We start from the raw sequence: 18,295 nt of genomic DNA on the forward strand, positions 1-18,295 counted from the left end.
CTGGTGACCCTGTCTGTCCAGCTAGGCTTTGGTGAGCCTGTCTGTCCAGCTAGGTAACACTCCCTACCTACTGAAGAGGAGTCGGTGTCCTCCAGAGGGCTGTCAGAGACAGTAGCTAATAGACAGTAGCTCTCAAAAACTAAGGCCTTTTTTGACATCTTGCTACTTGACTATAAGGGTGATGGTTCGGGAGTGCCCTCTAGCGGGGGATGACGGTCCGGCAGCGCCCTCTAGCGGGGTCTGACAGTTATAACCAAACTGTGATCCCTATTCAAAATAATGTATAATCTAATTTATTGTAATAACTTTTAAACAAATCTAAATGACCTTAATTCAAGGTAAACCTCTCCATATATAGATTGTCTAAACATAGCTTTGGCTTTACCGACTGACGCTCAAAGTGGGCGTCGAACGGACTTTGTTTTGAAAATGAACCGGAAGTGTATTGTCGCTGACTGACGTGTGGGTGGGCTTCCACGGACAGTGGGAGTTCTAGCACACAAACAAACAAACTGCGGATATTACAGCCAACAGCCGACCGACCGACATACAGAAAGCCCTCTGGAGGAGACCGACAGACAAACCGACCGACAGCCCTCTGGAGGAGACCGACTCCTCTGCAGAAGGTAGGGAGTGTTACCGACTCGATCCGTCCTTAATGTCGACTTTAGGGATTGGTTAAGGAGGTAGGAGGTACTAGGGTTCGGGTTCAGAGGCGTAGGGTTCAAGTTCAGAGAGTCAGAGAGTCAGAGAGGTTCAGAGAGTCTCTGTCCAGTTGCCCACTAACTAGCTTAATGAAGGTAGGGTTAGGGTTCAGAGAGTGTCTTTCTGTCCTGATGTCCACTAACTAGTTTAATGAAGGGAGGGTTAGGGTTCAGAGAGTCTCTCTCTGCTGATGTCCACTAACTTGTTTAATGAAGGTAGGGTTAGGGTTCAGAGAGTCTCTCTGTCCTGATGTCCACTCTGTATTCCTCTCTCTCAGCGGACTGAACACCACTGTAACACCATGGAGCGATGCTTTAGGTAGGAGGCTAGGGCTAGCTCCCCGCAGAGCTAACCATTAGCATTAGAACTATATATATATATATATATATATATATATATATATATAGTAATAGTAGTATACTATGATGTAGCATCATAGCTAACTTACCTTGGTCATTATAAGCTATGATGCAGCATCATAGCTAATGTGTACATGTATATATAATAAGCTTAGGGTTAGGGTTAGCCTTACCCTTAACCTTAACCCTAACCCTAAACCACTGGCATAGTGTTTGTATGCATGATATAGAACATACATTAACATGAATGAACATGTTATACTAAACCACTGCATAGTGTTTGGATGATGAACTACATATTAACATGAATGAACATGTTATACTAAACCACTGCATAGTGTTTGGATGATGAACTACATACATTAACATGAATGAACATGTTGTACTAAACCACTGAATAGTGTTTGTAATGCATGATGAACTACCTACATTAACATGAATAAACGTGGGTGAATGTGTGTACATGAACCTGTCTGCTTGTGTCTATTGATGGTCGTACATGTGTGGGTTGTCATGGGTTAATAAACCAATCCTCCCAGTCACAGTTTTGTGGTGCTGTCAAGTGTATGATCATAAATAGAATGATAATATTAATCATTGTGTCCTTACATTAAAGTATATTAATGTTTTGCATCAGGATGTCATAAAACAAAGAACCGCCAGTAAGTAGAATGAGGATTAAAGAGTTAACAGCGTGAAGAAACGTGTCCAACAAAGCATTTGATAAACCGTGTTCCCTGAACCTTTGCTCAGAAACCTTTTTAAAGTCAGTCGGTCTGAGCCGGGCGGCAGAATCCTATGATCACACAGTGGTGATACAGATTGATTTATTCCTCTTCAGCATGTTGCTCCGTGCTTTTGGTTTGAAGTTGTCTTAAAGTAAAGAATATATTAGTTGACATTCCCCTCTAGATCACAAACATCTTCTCCCATTGGCCCGTCGTGTGAAGACGACATTTCCAAAGCTAACCATTTATTTATCAGCCTGTCCTCATGCTCTATTTTACATCTCATATGGATAAAAAAATTGAGCCTCATTTTCTATTCTTCATCGTCTTCACTAAATCATGGTGTGACCCTAACCCTAAACCTTACCGACCTTATGACCCCATGACCCCTAGCCAACCTCCTGACCCCTAGACGACCTCCTGACCTCCAGACTTCCTGGTGTGACTTGGCCCCAGTGACCCCTAGACGACCTCTGACCTCTTCTCCGTCTCCCTCCCAGCGTCAGCGGCGACAGCACCGCCCCCTCCCACCCGGTCTCCACGGCGCCCCCGGCTCCGCCCCCGCCCCCGACCCCGCCCCCCCGCCCTGGGCGGCCCCGCGCCGCGGGCGTCATGGTGGACGTCAGCAAGTGGCCGCTGTTCAGCCTGCTGAGCGCCAAGGAGACGGCCGCCGTAAGGCAGGCCTGCGTGTTCGGGAACTCGGCCAACGAGGCGCTCTACGTCACCCATAGCAACGAGGTGATGGGGGGGGGGAACGAGGCGCTCTACGTCACCCATAGCAACGAGGTGATGGGGGGGTGGGAACGAGGCGCTCTACGTCACCCATAGCAACGAGGTGATGGGGGGGGGGGAACGAGGCGCTCTACGTCACCCATAGCAACGAGGTGATGGGGGGGGAACGAGGCGCTCTACGTCACCCATAGCAACGAGGTGATGGGGGGGGGGGGGGGAATGAGGCGCTCTACGTCACCCATAGCAACGAGGTGATGGGGGGGGGAACGAGGCGCTCTACGTCACCCATAGCAACGAGGTGATGGAGGGGGGGGGGAACGAGGCGCTCTACGTCACCCATAGCAACGAGGTGATGGGGGGGGGGGGGGGAACGAGGCGCTCTACGTCACCCATAGCAACGAGGTGATGGGGGGGGGGGGGGAACGAGGCGCTCTACGTCACCCATAGCAACGAGGTGATGGGGGGGGGGGATCGAGGCGCTCTACGTCACCCATAGCAACGAGGTGATGGGGGGGGGGGGGGAACGAGGCGCTCTACGTCACCCATAGCAACGAGGTGATGGGGGGGGGGGGGGAACGAGGCGCTCTACGTCACCCATAGCAACGAGGTGATGGGGGGGGGGGAACGAGGCGCTCTACGTCACCCATAGCAACGAGGTGATGGGGGGGGGGGAACGAGGCGCTCTAGGTCACCCATAGCAACGAGGTGATGGGGCGGGGGGAACGAGGCGCTCTACGTCACCCATAGCAACAAGGTGATGGGGGGGGAACGAGGCGCTCTACGTCACCCATAGCAACGAGGTGATGGGGGGGGGGGAACGAGGCGCTCTACGTCACCCATAGCAACGAGGTGATGGGGGGGGGGGGGGGGAACGAGGCGCTCTACGTCACCGATAGCAACGAGGTGATGGGGGGGGGGGGGGAACGAGGCGCTCTACGTCACCCATAGCAACGAGGTGATAGGGGGGGGGGGGAATGAGGCGCTCTACGTCACCCATAGCAACGAGGTGATGGGGGGGGGGGAACGAGGCGCTCTACGCCACCCATAGCAACGAGGTGATGGGGGGGGAACGAGGCGCTCTACGTCACCCATAGCAACGAGGTGATGGGGGAACGAGGCGCTCTACGTCACCCATAGCAACGAGGTGATGGGGGGGGGGGGGAACGAGGCGCTCTACGTCACCCATAGCAACGAGGTGATGGGGGGGGGGAACGAGGCGCTCTACGTCACCCATAGCAACGAGGTGATGGGGGGGGGGGGGAACGAGGCGCTCTACGTCACCCATAGCAACGAGGTGATGGAGGGGGGGGGGGAACGAGGCGCTCTACGTCACCCATAGCAACGAGGTGATGGGGGGGGGGGGGGAAACGAGGCGCTCTACGTCACCCATAGCAACGAGGTGATGGGGGGGGGGGGGAACGAGGCGCTCTACGTCACCCATAGCAACGAGGTGATGGGGGGGGGGAACGAGGCGCTCTACGTCACCCATAGCAACGAGGTGATGGGGGGGGGGGGAACGAGGCGCTCTACGTCACCCATAGCAACGAGGTGATGGGGGGGGGGGAACGAGGCGCTCTACGTCACCCATAGCAACGAGGTGATGGGGGGGGAACGAGGCGCTCTACGTCACCCATAGCAACGAGGTGATGGGGGGGGGGAACGAGGCGCTCTACGTCACCCATAGCAACGAGGTGATGGGGGGGGGGGGGGGGAACGAGGCGCTCTACGTCACCCATAGCAACGAGGTGATGGGGGGGGGAACGAGGCGCTCTACGTCACCCATAGCAACGAGGTGATGGGGGGGGGGGGAACGAGGCGCTCTACGTCACCCATAGCAACGAGGTGATGGGGGGGGGAACGAGGCGCTCTACGTCACCCATAGCAACGAGGTGATGGGGGGGGGGGGAACGAGGCGCTCTACGTCACCCATAGCAACGAGGTGATGGGGGGGGGGGAACGAGGCGCTCTACGTCACCCATAGCAACGAGGTGATGGGGGGGGGAACGAGGCGCTCTACGTCACCCATAGCAACGAGGTGATGGGGGGGGGGGGAACGAGGCGCTCTACGTCACCCATAGCAACGAGGTGATGGGGGGGGGGGGAACGAGGCGCTCTACGTCACCCATAGCAACGAGGTGATGGGGGGGGGGGGGGGAACGAGGCGCTCTACGTCACCCATAGCAACGAGGTGATGGGGGGGGGGGGGGGGAACGAGGCGCTCTACGTCACCCATAGCAACGAGGTGATGGGGGGGGGGGGAACGAGGCGCTCTACGTCACCCATAGCAACGAGGTGATGGGGGGGGGGGGGAACGAGGCGCTCTACGTCACCCATAGCAACGAGGTGATGGGGGGGAACGAGGCGCTCTACGTCACCCATAGCAACGAGGTGATGGGGGGGGGGGGGAAACGAGGCGCTCTACGTCACCCATAGCAACGAGGTGATGGGGGGGGGGGAACGAGGCGCTCTACGTCACCCATAGCAACGAGGTGATGGGGGGGGGGGGAACGAGGCGCTCTACGTCACCCATAGCAACGAGGTGATGGGGGGGGGGGGGAAACGAGGCGCTCTACGTCACCCATAGCAACGAGGTGATGGGGGGGGGGGGAACGAGGCGCTCTACGTCACCCATAGCAACGAGGTGATGGGGGGGGGGGGAACGAGGCGCTCTACGTCACCCATAGCAACGAGGTGATGGGGGGGGGGAACGAGGCGCTCTACGTCACCCATAGCAACGAGGTGATGGGGGGGGGGGGGAACGAGGCGCTCTACGTCACCCATAGCAACGAGGTGATGGGGGGGGGGAACGAGGCGCTCTACGTCACCCATAGCAACGAGGTGATGGGGGGGGGGGGGGGGAACGAGGCGCTCTACGTCACCCATAGCAACGAGGTGATGGGGGGGGGGGGGGGAACGAGGCGCTCTACGTCACCCATAGCAACGAGGTGATGGGGGGGGGGGAACGAGGCGCTCTACGTCACCCATAGCAACGAGGTGATGGGGGGGGAACGAGGCGCTCTACGTCACCCATAGCAACGAGGTGATGGGGGGGGGGGGAACGAGGCGCTCTACGTCACCCATAGCAACGAGGTGATGGGGGGGGGGGAACGAGGCGCTCTACGTCACCCATAGCAACGAGGTGATGGGGGGGGGGGGGAACGAGGCGCTCTACGTCACCCATAGCAACGAGGTGATGGGGGGGGGGGGGGAAACGAGGCGCTCTACGTCACCCATAGCAACGAGGTGATGGGGGGGGGGGGAACGAGGCGCTCTACGTCACCCATAGCAACGAGGTTATGGGGGGGGGGGAACGAGGCGCTCTACGTCACCCATAGCAACGAGGTGATGGGGGGGGGGGGAACGAGGCGCTCTACGTCACCCATAGCAACGAGGTGATGGGGGGGGGGGAACGAGGCGCTCTACGTCACCCATAGCAACGAGGTGATGGGGGGGGAACGAGGCGCTCTACGTCACCCATAGCAACGAGGTGATGGGGGGGGGGGAACGAGGCGCTCTACGTCACCCATAGCAACGAGGTGATGGGGGGGGGGGGGGGAACGAGGCGCTCTACGTCACCCATAGCAACGAGGTGATGGGGGGGGGGGGGGGAACGAGGCGCTCTACGTCACCCATAGCAACGAGGTGATGGGGGGGGGGGGGAACGAGGCGCTCTACGTCACCCATAGCAACGAGGTGATGGGGGGGGGGGAACGAGGCGCTCTACGTCACCCATAGCAACGAGGTGATGGGGGGGGGAACGAGGCGCTCTACGTCACCCATAGCAACGAGGTGATGGGGGGGGGGGGAACGAGGCGCTCTACGTCACCCATAGCAACGAGGTGATGGGGGGGGGGGGGAACGAGGCGCTCTACGTCACCCATAGCAACGAGGTGATGGGGGGGGGGGGAACGAGGCGCTCTACGTCACCCATAGCAACGAGGTGATGGGGGGGGGGGGGAACGAGGCGCTCTACGTCACCCATAGCAACGAGGTGATGGGGGGGGGGGGGGAACGAGGCGCTCTACGTAGGGCTGCTCGATTATGGGGAAAATCATAATCCCGATTATTTTGGTCATTATTGAAATCACGATTATTCAAACGATCATTTTTGGAGTTTGAAAACATGATTTATTTATTCTGCATGTCTCTCTCAAAAACCCTTTGTAACTGAGAACTTTGAAATTTCGCCTTAAAAAAATACACAAAATGGTCCAAAAGAAAATGTCCAAATCTAAAATAATGTACAGATATGTATCCAGCTGTTCTGCACTTTCTATAAACATAATCGAAAACTTGATTATGTTAATTTTGTGATCGTTTGACGCTAAAATCCAAATCGAGATTGAAATTCGATTAATCGCCCAGCCCTAGCTCTACGTCACGCACACTACCGAGGTGTGTGTGTCCCTGTGTGCGTTTGGTTTGCGGTGATAGGTCTGAACTGCAGTAACTGTCTGTGTGTGTGTGTGTGTGTGTGTGTGTCTCTCTGTGTGTGTGTGTGTGTGTAGTTTGCGGTGATAGGTCTGAACTGCAGTAACTGTCTGGGCACCGGAGACAGCCTCAGCACCATCACCCCCCGAGCTCTGGACGCCCTGAGGGGCAAGAAGGTGGCCTCCTTCAGCTACGGGAGTGGACCGCACGTCCTGCTGGCTACTGAGAGTACGTACCCCTGACCATGACCCCTGACCCTAACCCTGACCCTGACCCTAAACCTGACCGCACGTCCTGCCGACTACTGAGAGTACGTACCCCTGACCATGACCCCTGACCCTAACCCTGACCCTGACCCTAAACCTGACCACACGTCCTGCTGACTACTGAGAGTTTGACCCCTGACCATGACCCCTGACCCTAACCCTGACCCTGACCCTAACCCTGACCGCACGTCCTGCCGACTACTGAGATTACATACCCCTGACCCTGTTCCTGCCCCTAACCCTGACCCTAACCCCAAGTGCTGCTGGCTACTGAGAGTACGTACCTAACCCTGACCGCTGACCTCTAACCCTGACCTCTAACCCTGATCTCTAACCCTGACCCCTAACCACACCCTAACCTCTAACCTCACCCTAACCTCTAACCCTACCCTGTTCCTAACCCTAGCCTCCTTAATCTGACCCTTTATCTCTCATATCCAGAACACGGCTCTTCAGGGTATCAGTAATAACTGAAGGTAACTATAACTAAGACCTAAGTTAATTTAGGTCTTAATTCAGACCTAAACAAAATAATTCAAACCTTATCTCCTCACATTTATAACATAGCAGAACCAGATTCTCCTAGAGGGTTTTAAATAAAGGGACAAGTGAATGAACCCGGTGAAGTACATAGATCCTCACTAACTGAAGAGGATGGATCATCAGTCCTCTAGTAGAGGAGAGCGATGAATCTGGGAAGCTGGAAACAGTGTTGGGTTAGGGTTAGGGTTAGGTAGGGTTAGGGTTAGGGTCAGGTAGGGTTAGGGTTAGGGTCAGGGTTAGGGTCAATGCCGAGCTGTAAGCTAACATGGTTTAGGTCAGGTTAGGGTTAGGGTCAGCGCTGAGCTGTAAGCTAACATGGTTTAGGTCAGGTTAGGGTTAGGGTCAGCGCTGAGCTGTAAGCTAACATGGCTATAATGTTGTCATGGAGACCTTTATACCATGAGAGCGTTCAGCCGTGCCAGAGTGCTGACTGGTCTCCCAGTACAAAGCTGTGGTCCGGGATGACGTCACAACAACAACATGGACTTTTGGGTGGCTCATTAAAATGTAAATCCATGATATAGCTGGTATACTTTAAGTAAAGCATCAGTTTGTTTTAAATAGTTTTAGTGCTAGCTGAGTTACGGAAACTCATAAACTGTTAATCAAACCTTATACACTTGATATTCGGTGTACATTAACATTTACATTAAGGGCGTTTAGCAGGCGCTTTTATCCAGAGGGACTTATTGTAAGTCAGAAGAAAGAGAAACAACGATATACCACTGTCGGTACAGTAAGGATGTGCTTAGAACCAAGTGTCAAGCACTAACTAACCCTTGAGTTTATTTCAGAGTCCAGGTGAACTCTGCACTCTGAACTCTGAACCAGTGAGTCTCTTATTCAGAGTCCAGGTGAACTCTGCACTCTGAACTCTGAACCAGTGAGTCTCTTATTCAGAGTCCAGGTGAACTCTGCACTCTGAACTCTGAACCAGTGAGTCTCTTATTCAGAGTCCAGGTGAACTCTGCACTCTGAACTCTGAACCAGTGAGTCTCTTATTCAGAGTCCAGGTGAACTCTGCACTCTGAACTCTGAACCAGTGAGTCTCTTATTCAGAGTCCAGGTGAACTCTGCACTCTGAACTCTGAACCAGTGAGTCTCTTATTCAGAGTCCAGGTGAACTCTGAACTCTTGATGGCTGAAGGCCTGGCTCTCTGTCCTCCTGATGACCGATACCTGTGTGCGTGACTGGTCCTTGATGACTGATATCTGTCTGTCTGTCCTCCTGATGACTGATACCTGTCTGTGGTTCTGTCCCTGCAGGCGGAGAGCTGTACGCCTGGGGCCACAATGGCTACAGCCAGCTGGGGAATGGAACCACCAACCAGTGTGCCTCCCCTGCACTGGTCACCACCAACCTGCAGGGGAAGAGGTTCAAAGAGGTGGCCTGTGGGTCGCACCACTCCCTGGCCCTCACCACCGATGGAGAGGTCAGTGACCCTAACCCCAACCCTAACCCATACCCCAACCCCAACACTAACCCCAACCCCCACCCCAACACTAACCCCAACCCCAACAATAACCCCAACCCCAACAATAACCCCAACCCCAACCCCAACCCTAACCCATACCCCAACCCTAACACTAACCCCAACCCCAACACTAACCCCAACCCCAACACTAACCCCAACCCCAACAATAACCCCAACCCCAACCCTAACCCATACCCCAACCCTAACACTAACCCTAACCCCAACCCCGACCCTAACTCCCTGGCCCTCACCACAGATCCTCAATTAACCTACCTCCTTTACGTGTTCTAGTCTGGCCCTGACCACAGAGGGAGAGATGAGTGTCCCCTCTAAGCATACCTCCTTAAGTCTACCTCCTTAAATCTACCTCCTTAACTTACCTCCTTAAGTGTTCATGTCTGGCCCGGACTGGACGGAGACGGAAAGGTCTTTATATTACATCATTCTATCTTATATTATGTTATCCTCTCTCTCCAGGTGTTTTTGTGGGTTTATAATATCTCATTATATTAGATAGCATCTGTCTCTATCTCTCTCTCTCCAGGTGTTTGAGTGGGTTTATAATATCTCATTATATTATATAACATCTGTCTCTATCTCTCTCTCTCCAGGTGTTTGAGTGGGGTTATTATATCTCATTATATTATATAACATCTGTCTCTATCTCTCTCTCTCCAGGTGTTTGCGTGGGGCTATAATAACTCATTATATTATATAACATCTGTCTCCCCCCCCTCTCTCCAGGTGTTTGCGTGGGGCTATAATAACTCATTATATTATATAACATCTGTCTCCCCCCCCTCTCTCCAGGTGTTTGCGTGGGGCTATAATAACTCATCATATTATATAACATCTGTCTCCCCCCCCTCTCTCCAGGTGTTTGCGTGGGGCTATAATAACTCATCATATTATATAACATCTGTCTCCCCCCCCTCTCTCCAGGTGTTTGCGTGGGGCTATAATAACTCATTATATTATATAACATCTGTCTCCCCCCCCTCTCTCCAGGTGTTTGCGTGGGGCTATAATAACTGCGGTCAGGTGGGCTCGGGCTCCACCGCCAACCAGCCCAGCCCCCGCCGCGTGGCGGGCCTCCTGCAGGGCAAGGCGGTGGTGGGCGTGGCCTGCGGACAGACCTCCTCCCTGGCCCTGGTGGACAACGGAGAGGTGAGGGCTTAACGAGCAGCGGAACGAGCAGCTTAACGAGCTTGTGTGTGCTATGTCCCCTAGCTCTACGGTGTGTGTTATGTCCTCTAGCTCTACGGTGTGTGTTGTGTCCTCTAGCTCTACGGTGTGTGTTGTGTCCTCTAGCTCTACGGTGTGTGATGTGATGTGTGTTGTACCCTCTCTTTCCTAGCCCTCCGTTGTGTGTGTGTGTGTGTGTGTGTGATGTGTGTGTTATGTCCTCTAGCTCTATGTTGTATTATGTTGTGTGTGATGTGTTATATTGTGTGCTCTTCTCCTCTAGCTCTACGTTGTGTTGGGTTATATTGTGTGCTCTACTCCTCCAGCTCTACGTTGTGTGATGGGTTATATCGTGGGCTCTACTCCTCTAGCTCTACGTTGTGTTGGGTTATATTGTGTGCTCTACCCCTCTAGCTCTACGTTGTGTTGGGTTATATTGTGTGCTCTACTCCTCCAGCTCTACGTTGTGTGATGTGTTATATTGTGTGCTCTACTTCTCTAGCTCTACGTTGTGTTTAGTTATATTGTGTGCTCTACTCCTCTAGCTCTACGTTGTGTGATGTGTTATATTGTGTGCTCTACTCCTCTAGCTCTACGTTGTGTTGGGTTATATTGTGTGCTCTACTCCTCTAGCTCTACGTTGTGTTGGGTTATATTGTGTGCTCTACTCCTCTAGCTCTACGTTGTGTGATGGGTTATATTGTGTGCTCTACTTCTCTAGCTCTACTCCTGGGGGTACAACGGGAACGGCCAGCTGGGTCTGGGGAACAACGGGAACCAGCTGTCGCCCTGCAGGCTGACCGCGCTGCAGGGGTTGTGTGTACAGCAGGTAACCATGACAACACACACACGGCAGGTAACCACGACGACACACACACACACACACACACAGACGGCAGGTAACCACGACAACACACAGACACAGCAGGGGACCACGACAACACACAGACACAGCAGGTGACCACGACAACACACAGACACAGCAGGTGACCACGACAACACACAGACACAGCAGGTGACCACGACAACACACAGACACGGCAGGTAACCACGACAACACACACACAAGGCAGGTAACCACGACAACACCCACACGCACGGCGGGTAACCACGACAACACACAGGGTACTCCCCTCTCTCCAGGTGGTGTCTGGCCACGCCCACTGCCTGGCCCTGACTGACGACGGGGCGCGTCCCTAACAGGCTCCTCCCCTCTCTCCAGGTGGTCGCTGGCTACGCCCACTGCCTGGCCCTGACTGACGAGGGGGCGCTCTACGCCTGGGGGGCCAACACCTGCGGCCAGCTGGGCACCGGCAACAAGAGCAACCAGCACAGCCCGGTGCAGGTCATGGCCGAGAAGGAGAGGTGTGTGCGTGTGTGCGTGCGTGTGCGTGCGTGCGTGTGCGTGCGTGCGTGTGCGTGTGTGTGTGTGTGTGTGTGTGTGTGTCTGTGTGTGATGCATCAACCTAACACACTCCTCTCTCTCCTCCAGGGTGGTGGAGGTCGCAGCGTGTCACTCCACACACACCTCAGCCGCCAAGACGCAGAGTGGACAGGTGTGTGTGTTCGCCTGACAACGATGTGTAGCTCTAGACCTCACCTCATTTGACTGTGTTGGTGTAGTTACACCCAAAGGCCACTAGGTGGTGCCCTGCTGCTGCAGTAATTAGAGTGCCATCCCAGGTATAAATGTGGGGTCCGGCCATGGCTCTGCCCCACCAGGTCTATATAAGGGGCAGTAGGAGTGGTAGTTAACCCTGTATTAACTGGTCTTCAGGTGTACATGTGGGGTCAGTGCCGGGGTCAGTCCGTGGTCCTACCCCACCTGAGCCACTTCGTCTCCACCGACGACGTGTTCGCCTGCGTCGCCACGCCTGCCGTCATGTGGAGGCTGCTGTCCCTGGGTCAGTGGGGGGGAGGTGTGTGTGTGTGTGTGTGCGCGCGTGCGCACGAGTGCGTGCTCCTCAGAGACTTCCTTACCCTCAGCCAGGCTGTTGGCCAGGAGTTGACCTAGGTAACCATGTCTCCTCTTGTTTCTCAGAGACGAAGGACTTCATGACCCTCAGCCAGGCTCTGGGCCGGGAGTTAGACGTTACCTAGGTAACCAGGTCTGATGGTTGCCTAGGTAACCAGGTCTGATGGTTGCCTAGGTAACCATGTCTCCTCTTGTTTCTCAGAGACGAAGGACTTCATGACCCTCAGCCAGGCTCTGGGCCGGGAGTTAGACGTTACCTAGGTAACCAGGTCTGATGGTTGCCTAGGTAACCAGGTCTGATGGTTGCCTAGGTAACCAGGTCTCCTCTTGTTCCTCAGAGACGGAGGACTTCATGACCCTCAGCCAGGCCCTGGGCCGGGAGTTCGACAGCCCGGAGACGGCCGACCTCAAGTTCAGCGTGGAGGGGAAGTACATCTACGTCCACAAGGCGGTGCTCAAGATCAGGTGGGTCTCCTAGAGAGTGTGGAGGTCAGGGTGGAACCACATAGATACTAGGACCGAGGAACCACTGAGCAACCACTGAGGAACCGCTGAGGAACCGCTGAGGAACCAGGGTTCATAGATACTAGGACTGAGGAACCACAGAGGAACCTCTGAGGAACCACTGAGGAACCAGGGTTCATAGATACTAGGACTGAGGAACCACTGAGGAACCAGGGTTCATAGATACTAGGACTGAGGAACCACTGAGGAACCACTGAGGAACCAGGGTTCATAGATACTAGGACTGAGGAACCATTGAGGAACCTCTGAGGAACCAGGGTTCATAGATACTAGGACTGAGGAACCACTGAGGAACCACTGAGGAACCAGGGTTCATAGATACTAGGACTGAGGAACCACAGAGGAACCACAGAGGAACCAGGGTTCATAGATACTAGGACTGGGGAACCACTGAGGAACCAGGGTTCATAGATACTAGGACTGAGGAACCAGGGTTCATAGATACTAGGACAGAGGAACCAGGGTTCATAGATACTAGGACAGAGGAACCAGGGTTCATAGATACTAGGACAGAGGAACCAGGGTTCATAGATAATAGGACTGAGGGACCAGGGTTCATAGATACTAGGACAGAGGAACCAGGGTTCATAGATACTAGGACAGAGGAACCAGGGTTCATAGATACTAGGACAGAGGAACCAGGGTTCATAGATACTAGGACTGAGGGACCAGGGTTTATAGATACTAGGACAGAGGAACCAGGGTTCATAGATACTAGGACAGAGGAACCAGGGTTCATAGGTACTAGGACAGAGGAACCAGGGTTCATAGAACTAGCAACCCCCAGGTTACCAGGCAACCTGCTCTGCATGCTGAGCCACATACCGCTCATCATAACGATGATGATGATGACTATGATGCTGATGATGACTATGATGATGCTGACCTTGAGGAAGCCTATGATGATGATAACTATGATGATGCTGACCTTGAGGAAGCCTATGATGATGATGATGATGCTGACGAAGACTACGATGATGATGATGATGATGATGGTGTGGTTCTCCAGGTGCGATCACTTCCGCTCCATGTTCCAGTCCCACTGGAGCGAGGACCTCCAGGAGGTGATTGAGATCGAGCAGTTCTCCTTCCCCGTCTACCGCTCCTTCCTCCACTTCCTGTACACGGACACCGTGGAGCTTCCACCGGAGGATGCCATCGGTGAGCTCCTCCTCCTCCTAACCCCCTGGCGGACGCCATCGGTGAGCTCCTCCTCCTAACCTCTCTCTCTCTCTCTCTCTCTCTCTCTCTCTCTCTCTCTCTCTCTCTCTCTCTCTCTCTCTCTCTCTCTCTCTCTCTCTCTCTCTAGGCCTGCTGGACCTGGCCACCTCCTACTGTGAGAACCGTCTGAAGCGTCTCTGTCAGCAGATCATCAAGAGAGGGATCACCGTGGATAACGCCTTCACCCTGCTGTCGGCCGCCGTGCGCTACGACGCTGAGGTACGCTATTGCGTAGAGCTACGCTACGCTACGAAATACGCCTTAGCATTAGGCCTTCACCCTGCTCTGTCTGTCTGTCTGTCTGTCTGTCTCTAAGTGGTCCTCTCTCTCTAGAGGTCTCTCTCTAGGTGGTCCTCTCTATCTAGAGGTCTCTCTCTCTAGAGGTCTCTCTCTAGGTGGTCCTCTCTCTCTTGAGGTCCCTCTCTCTTGAGGTCCCTCTCTCTAGAGGTCTCTCTCCCTCTTAGTGGTCCTCTCTCTCCCCAGGACCTGGAGGAGTTCTGCTTCCGGTTCTGTGTGAACCACCTGACCCGGGTAACCCAGACGGCCGCCTTCTGGCAGGTGGATGGCGCCATGCTGAAGGAGTTCATCTGCAGGGCCAGCCGCTGTGGGGCCTTCAAGAACTGAAGAGGGGCACTCAGGAGCTCAGGGGCCCTCTAGACCTGAGGGGCCCTCAAGACCTGAGGGGTCCTCAAGAACTGAAAATGGCTCTCAAGACCTGAGGGGCCCTCAAGAATTGAGGGGTCCTCAAGACCTGAGAGACCCTTTAGACCTGAGGGACCCCTCAAGACCTGATGGACCCTCAAGACCTAAGGGGCCCTCAAGAACTGAAGAAGGGGCCTCAAGACCTGAGAAGAAATGACGGCTCCTCAAGATCTGAGAGCCCCTCAATAACTGAGAAGAACTGAAGAAGGGCCTTCAAGACCTGAAGAAGGGCCCTCAATACCTCAGGGGCCCTCAACTGAGGGGCCCTCAAGACCTGAGGGGCCATCAGGAACTGAGGCCTCCTCTCAGAGTCTCTAACACCTGATCCAGGACCAGAAGAAGAGAGAACTCTTTTTAAGTAAGTTCTCATGAAGATTCCTTTCATCTGGTCAGGGGTCGTGAGCTCAGCATGGTTTGAAGGTTTGGATCCCATAAACCCCCCTCTATAAGACAGAGACACTGTCCATCTTCTGTAGCTTTAAGTAGTTATGAGTGAACATTCCCCTCACAGCTAAATAAAGCTCATCCCTAAACTTATTCCTGAACTCATTCCTGAACTCATTCCTAAACTCATTCCTAAACTCATTCCTAAACTCATTCCTAAACTCATTCCTAAACCCATTCCTCAACCCATTCCTCAACCCATTCCTCAACCCATTCCTCAACTCATTCTTCAACTCATTCCTCAACTCATCCCTGAACTCATTCCCTGAGCCACATGGTTTCAGAGTGGAGAACCTGCAGACACTGAGGAGTGTTGAACAGACACTGAAGGGTGTTGAACACACACTGAAGGGTGTTGAACACACACTGAAGGGTGTTGAACAGACACTGAGGAGTGTTGAACACACATTAAAGGGTGTTGAACAGACACTGAGGTGTGTTGAACACACACTAAAGGGTGTTGAACAGACACTGAGGAGTGTTGAACAGACACTGAAGGGTGTTGAACAGACACTGAGGAGTGTTGAACAGACACTGAAGGGTGTTGAACACACACTAAAGGGTGTTGAACAGACACTGAGGAGTGTTGAACACACACTAAAGGGTGTTGAACAGACACTGAGGTGTGTTGAACAGACACTGAAGGGTGTTGAACAGACACTGAGGAGTGTTGAACAGACACTGAAGGGTGTTGAACACACACTAAAGGGTGTTGAACAGACACTGAGGAGTGTTGAACAGACACTGAAGGGTGAGGAACAGACACTGAGGAGTGTTGAACAGACACTGAAGGGTGAGGAACAGACACTGAAGGGTGTTGGGAGAGGGGAGAGAGAGAGGAGGGGGGGAAAGAGAGGAGGAGGGGGGGAGTGGTAGAGGAGGCCTCCTCCCAAGGCCAGGAGGTTCAGAGCTGAATCTGCTGCTTGTGGAGGAGATTGAGAGCTTTGATGTTTTCTTAGTTGAGTTGTAGTTGAGTTGTAAGGAGCTAAGCAGCATCACAGTCGTCTGTGTTTTATCGCGGAGGACGTACTGTAAAGAAATGAATGCAACGCTGAAACGGTTTTATCACAAATTCCAGAAATACTGTAAACGCACTTAAGTCCAACAACCTGATGTTGTTCCTCATTAAAGAACATTGATTGATTTGAGATGAGCCCAAACCTGACCTGCTAGGTTGGTTGGTCAGATGCATTGTGTACTGTAGCCTCCAGGTCGTTTAACTGTCTTAATTAACTAGTCTTAATTAACAGTGACTGAGCTCTGATTTGAATAGTGAACTTTGGCGCTTTGGAATTCTTCTTTGTTTTAAATAGATATGCTGTAGCCTTCGGAGAGCAGTAGAACAAAGCAGATTTCGGTTCATGAATACTATTTTTGTATTTTTATACTCTTGTTATGTATTCATGCATTTCTGATGTTCGATGTAAAGTTGCAAAATAAAGGACCTTATATAACCATCCACTGTGTCTTAGCAACCACACTCGTTGTCTTAGCAACCACGCTCGTTGTCTTAGCAACCACGCTCGTTTTCTTAGCAACCACACACCGGAGCACCTGCGAGCGGGGATTGAAGTTTGGAACGAAGGAACGTACCATGTCAACACTATATATATCTCTCTCGCTCTCTCTCTCTGCGTGTGCGTGTTATCGGAAGGAGAGCTTTAATGGGGACAACGTAGTCTGTCACAGACTGCTCTATATATTGTACATATTATATTATAATATATGTATATATAGTATGACAAGGAGGAAGGGTGGAGCGGTGGATGAAGAGACGCAGACCACAAGGTGAGTGGACTGGTGACTGGACTGGGACTACTGGTGACTGGACTGTGAGCAGGGGCGTAGGAATGAGTTTAACATTGGGGGGGACACATATCGGAAACCTGACAGATCCGGTATAATTTTTAGGTGGGACAAATGCGCCTGTCTCTGATATTGGAGGGGACACGTCCCCTCCGTCCCCCCCGGTTCCTACGCCCTTGACTGTGAGTACTGTACTGGGAGTACTGGTGACTGGACTGGGAGAACTGGTGACTAGACAGAGTACTGGTGACTGGACTGGGAGAACTGCACTGGGATTACTGGTGAGTGGACTGGGAGTACTGGTGACTAGACTGAGAGTACTGGTGACTGGACTTGGAGTACTGGTGACTGGACTGGGAGTACTGCACTGGGATTACTGGTGAGTGGACTGGGAGTACTGGAAATTGCTAACCTATAAAGCCTTGCATGGTTTAGCTCCATCCTACCTGAAGGACCTCATCGTTCCTTATCGTCCTTCACGGCCCTTCCGGTCTTCGCGAGCTTGCCTTCTTTCACTACCAAAGGTTAAAAAGAAATCGGCTGGACAGAGAACGTTCACTTATCGAGCCCCCTTCCTGTGAAATAGTCTGCCACCTGTAATCAGGGAAGCTGACTCTGTCGAGCCATTCAAAGCAAAGCTTAAAACGCACCTCTACAGCCTTTCGTTTGAAACATAGGTGTGCGAAAACGATATTGATGTGAGGTGTAGAGTGATGCGTGTTTGTTCGTGCTTTTTGCGACTGGATACCTTGACTCTCCTCATGGTTAACCAACCAGCACCCCATCATCAGTTAAGTAGCAGTATACATTTCCACTATGCACTATTTCCATTCTAATTGACTATTCTGTCTGTTCAAGCGTGTTGCGATGACTGCGACTGGATGCCTGAACTCTCCTCATGGTTAACCGGCCAGGACCCCATCATCAATTTAATATGTTTTGCCTGTATGTATGTATGTCAAATGATTGCACCCATTGCACTCCTGACCATCCCTGGAAGGAGGGATCCCCCACTCTGCTTTTCTTCTCAAGATTTCTTCCTTTCTGATTAAGGGAGATTTTTCTTGCCCTGTTGGGGACTTGGGTCAGGGGGGTGTCATAAATATTTGGCCTGTTAAGCCCTTTGAGACTAATGGTGATTAAGGACTAAACAAATACAATTGAATTGAATTAACTTGAAAATGGATTTAATCTAGTC

General features: G+C 52.8%; 1 protein-coding gene across 4 annotated transcripts; it reads left to right on the forward strand.

The window, feature by feature from the left end:
• The first annotated feature begins 484 nt into the window (after positions 1-484).
• LOC307089530 (RCC1 and BTB domain-containing protein 1-like) lies at positions 485-16,088 on the forward strand. Of its 4 annotated transcripts, none has more exons than XM_079755872.1 (14): positions 487-626; positions 983-1,023; positions 2,293-2,530; positions 7,033-7,183; positions 9,031-9,197; positions 10,248-10,406; positions 11,146-11,253; positions 11,647-11,789; positions 11,917-11,980; positions 12,202-12,343; positions 12,738-12,864; positions 13,934-14,085; positions 14,234-14,364; positions 14,629-16,088. In XM_079755872.1, the coding sequence occupies exons 2-14, from the start codon at positions 1,007-1,009 to the stop codon at positions 14,767-14,769; spliced, it is 1,740 nt and encodes a 579-aa protein (XP_079611998.1). In that variant the 5' UTR covers positions 487-626; positions 983-1,006; the 3' UTR covers positions 14,770-16,088. The 4 variants fall into 4 exon arrangements, with proteins under 4 accessions (XP_079612000.1, XP_079611998.1, XP_079611999.1 ...); XM_079755873.1 differs by having other exon boundaries at positions 488-626; positions 12,202-12,328; XM_079755874.1 differs by lacking the exon at positions 983-1,023 and having other exon boundaries at positions 485-626.
• Positions 16,089-18,295: the final 2,207 nt, after the last annotated feature.

The sequence above is a fragment of the Pollachius pollachius genome (genome assembly GCF_949987615.1).
Source record: "Pollachius pollachius genome assembly, chromosome: 1".
Lineage (NCBI taxonomy): Eukaryota > Metazoa > Chordata > Actinopteri > Gadiformes > Gadidae > Pollachius > Pollachius pollachius.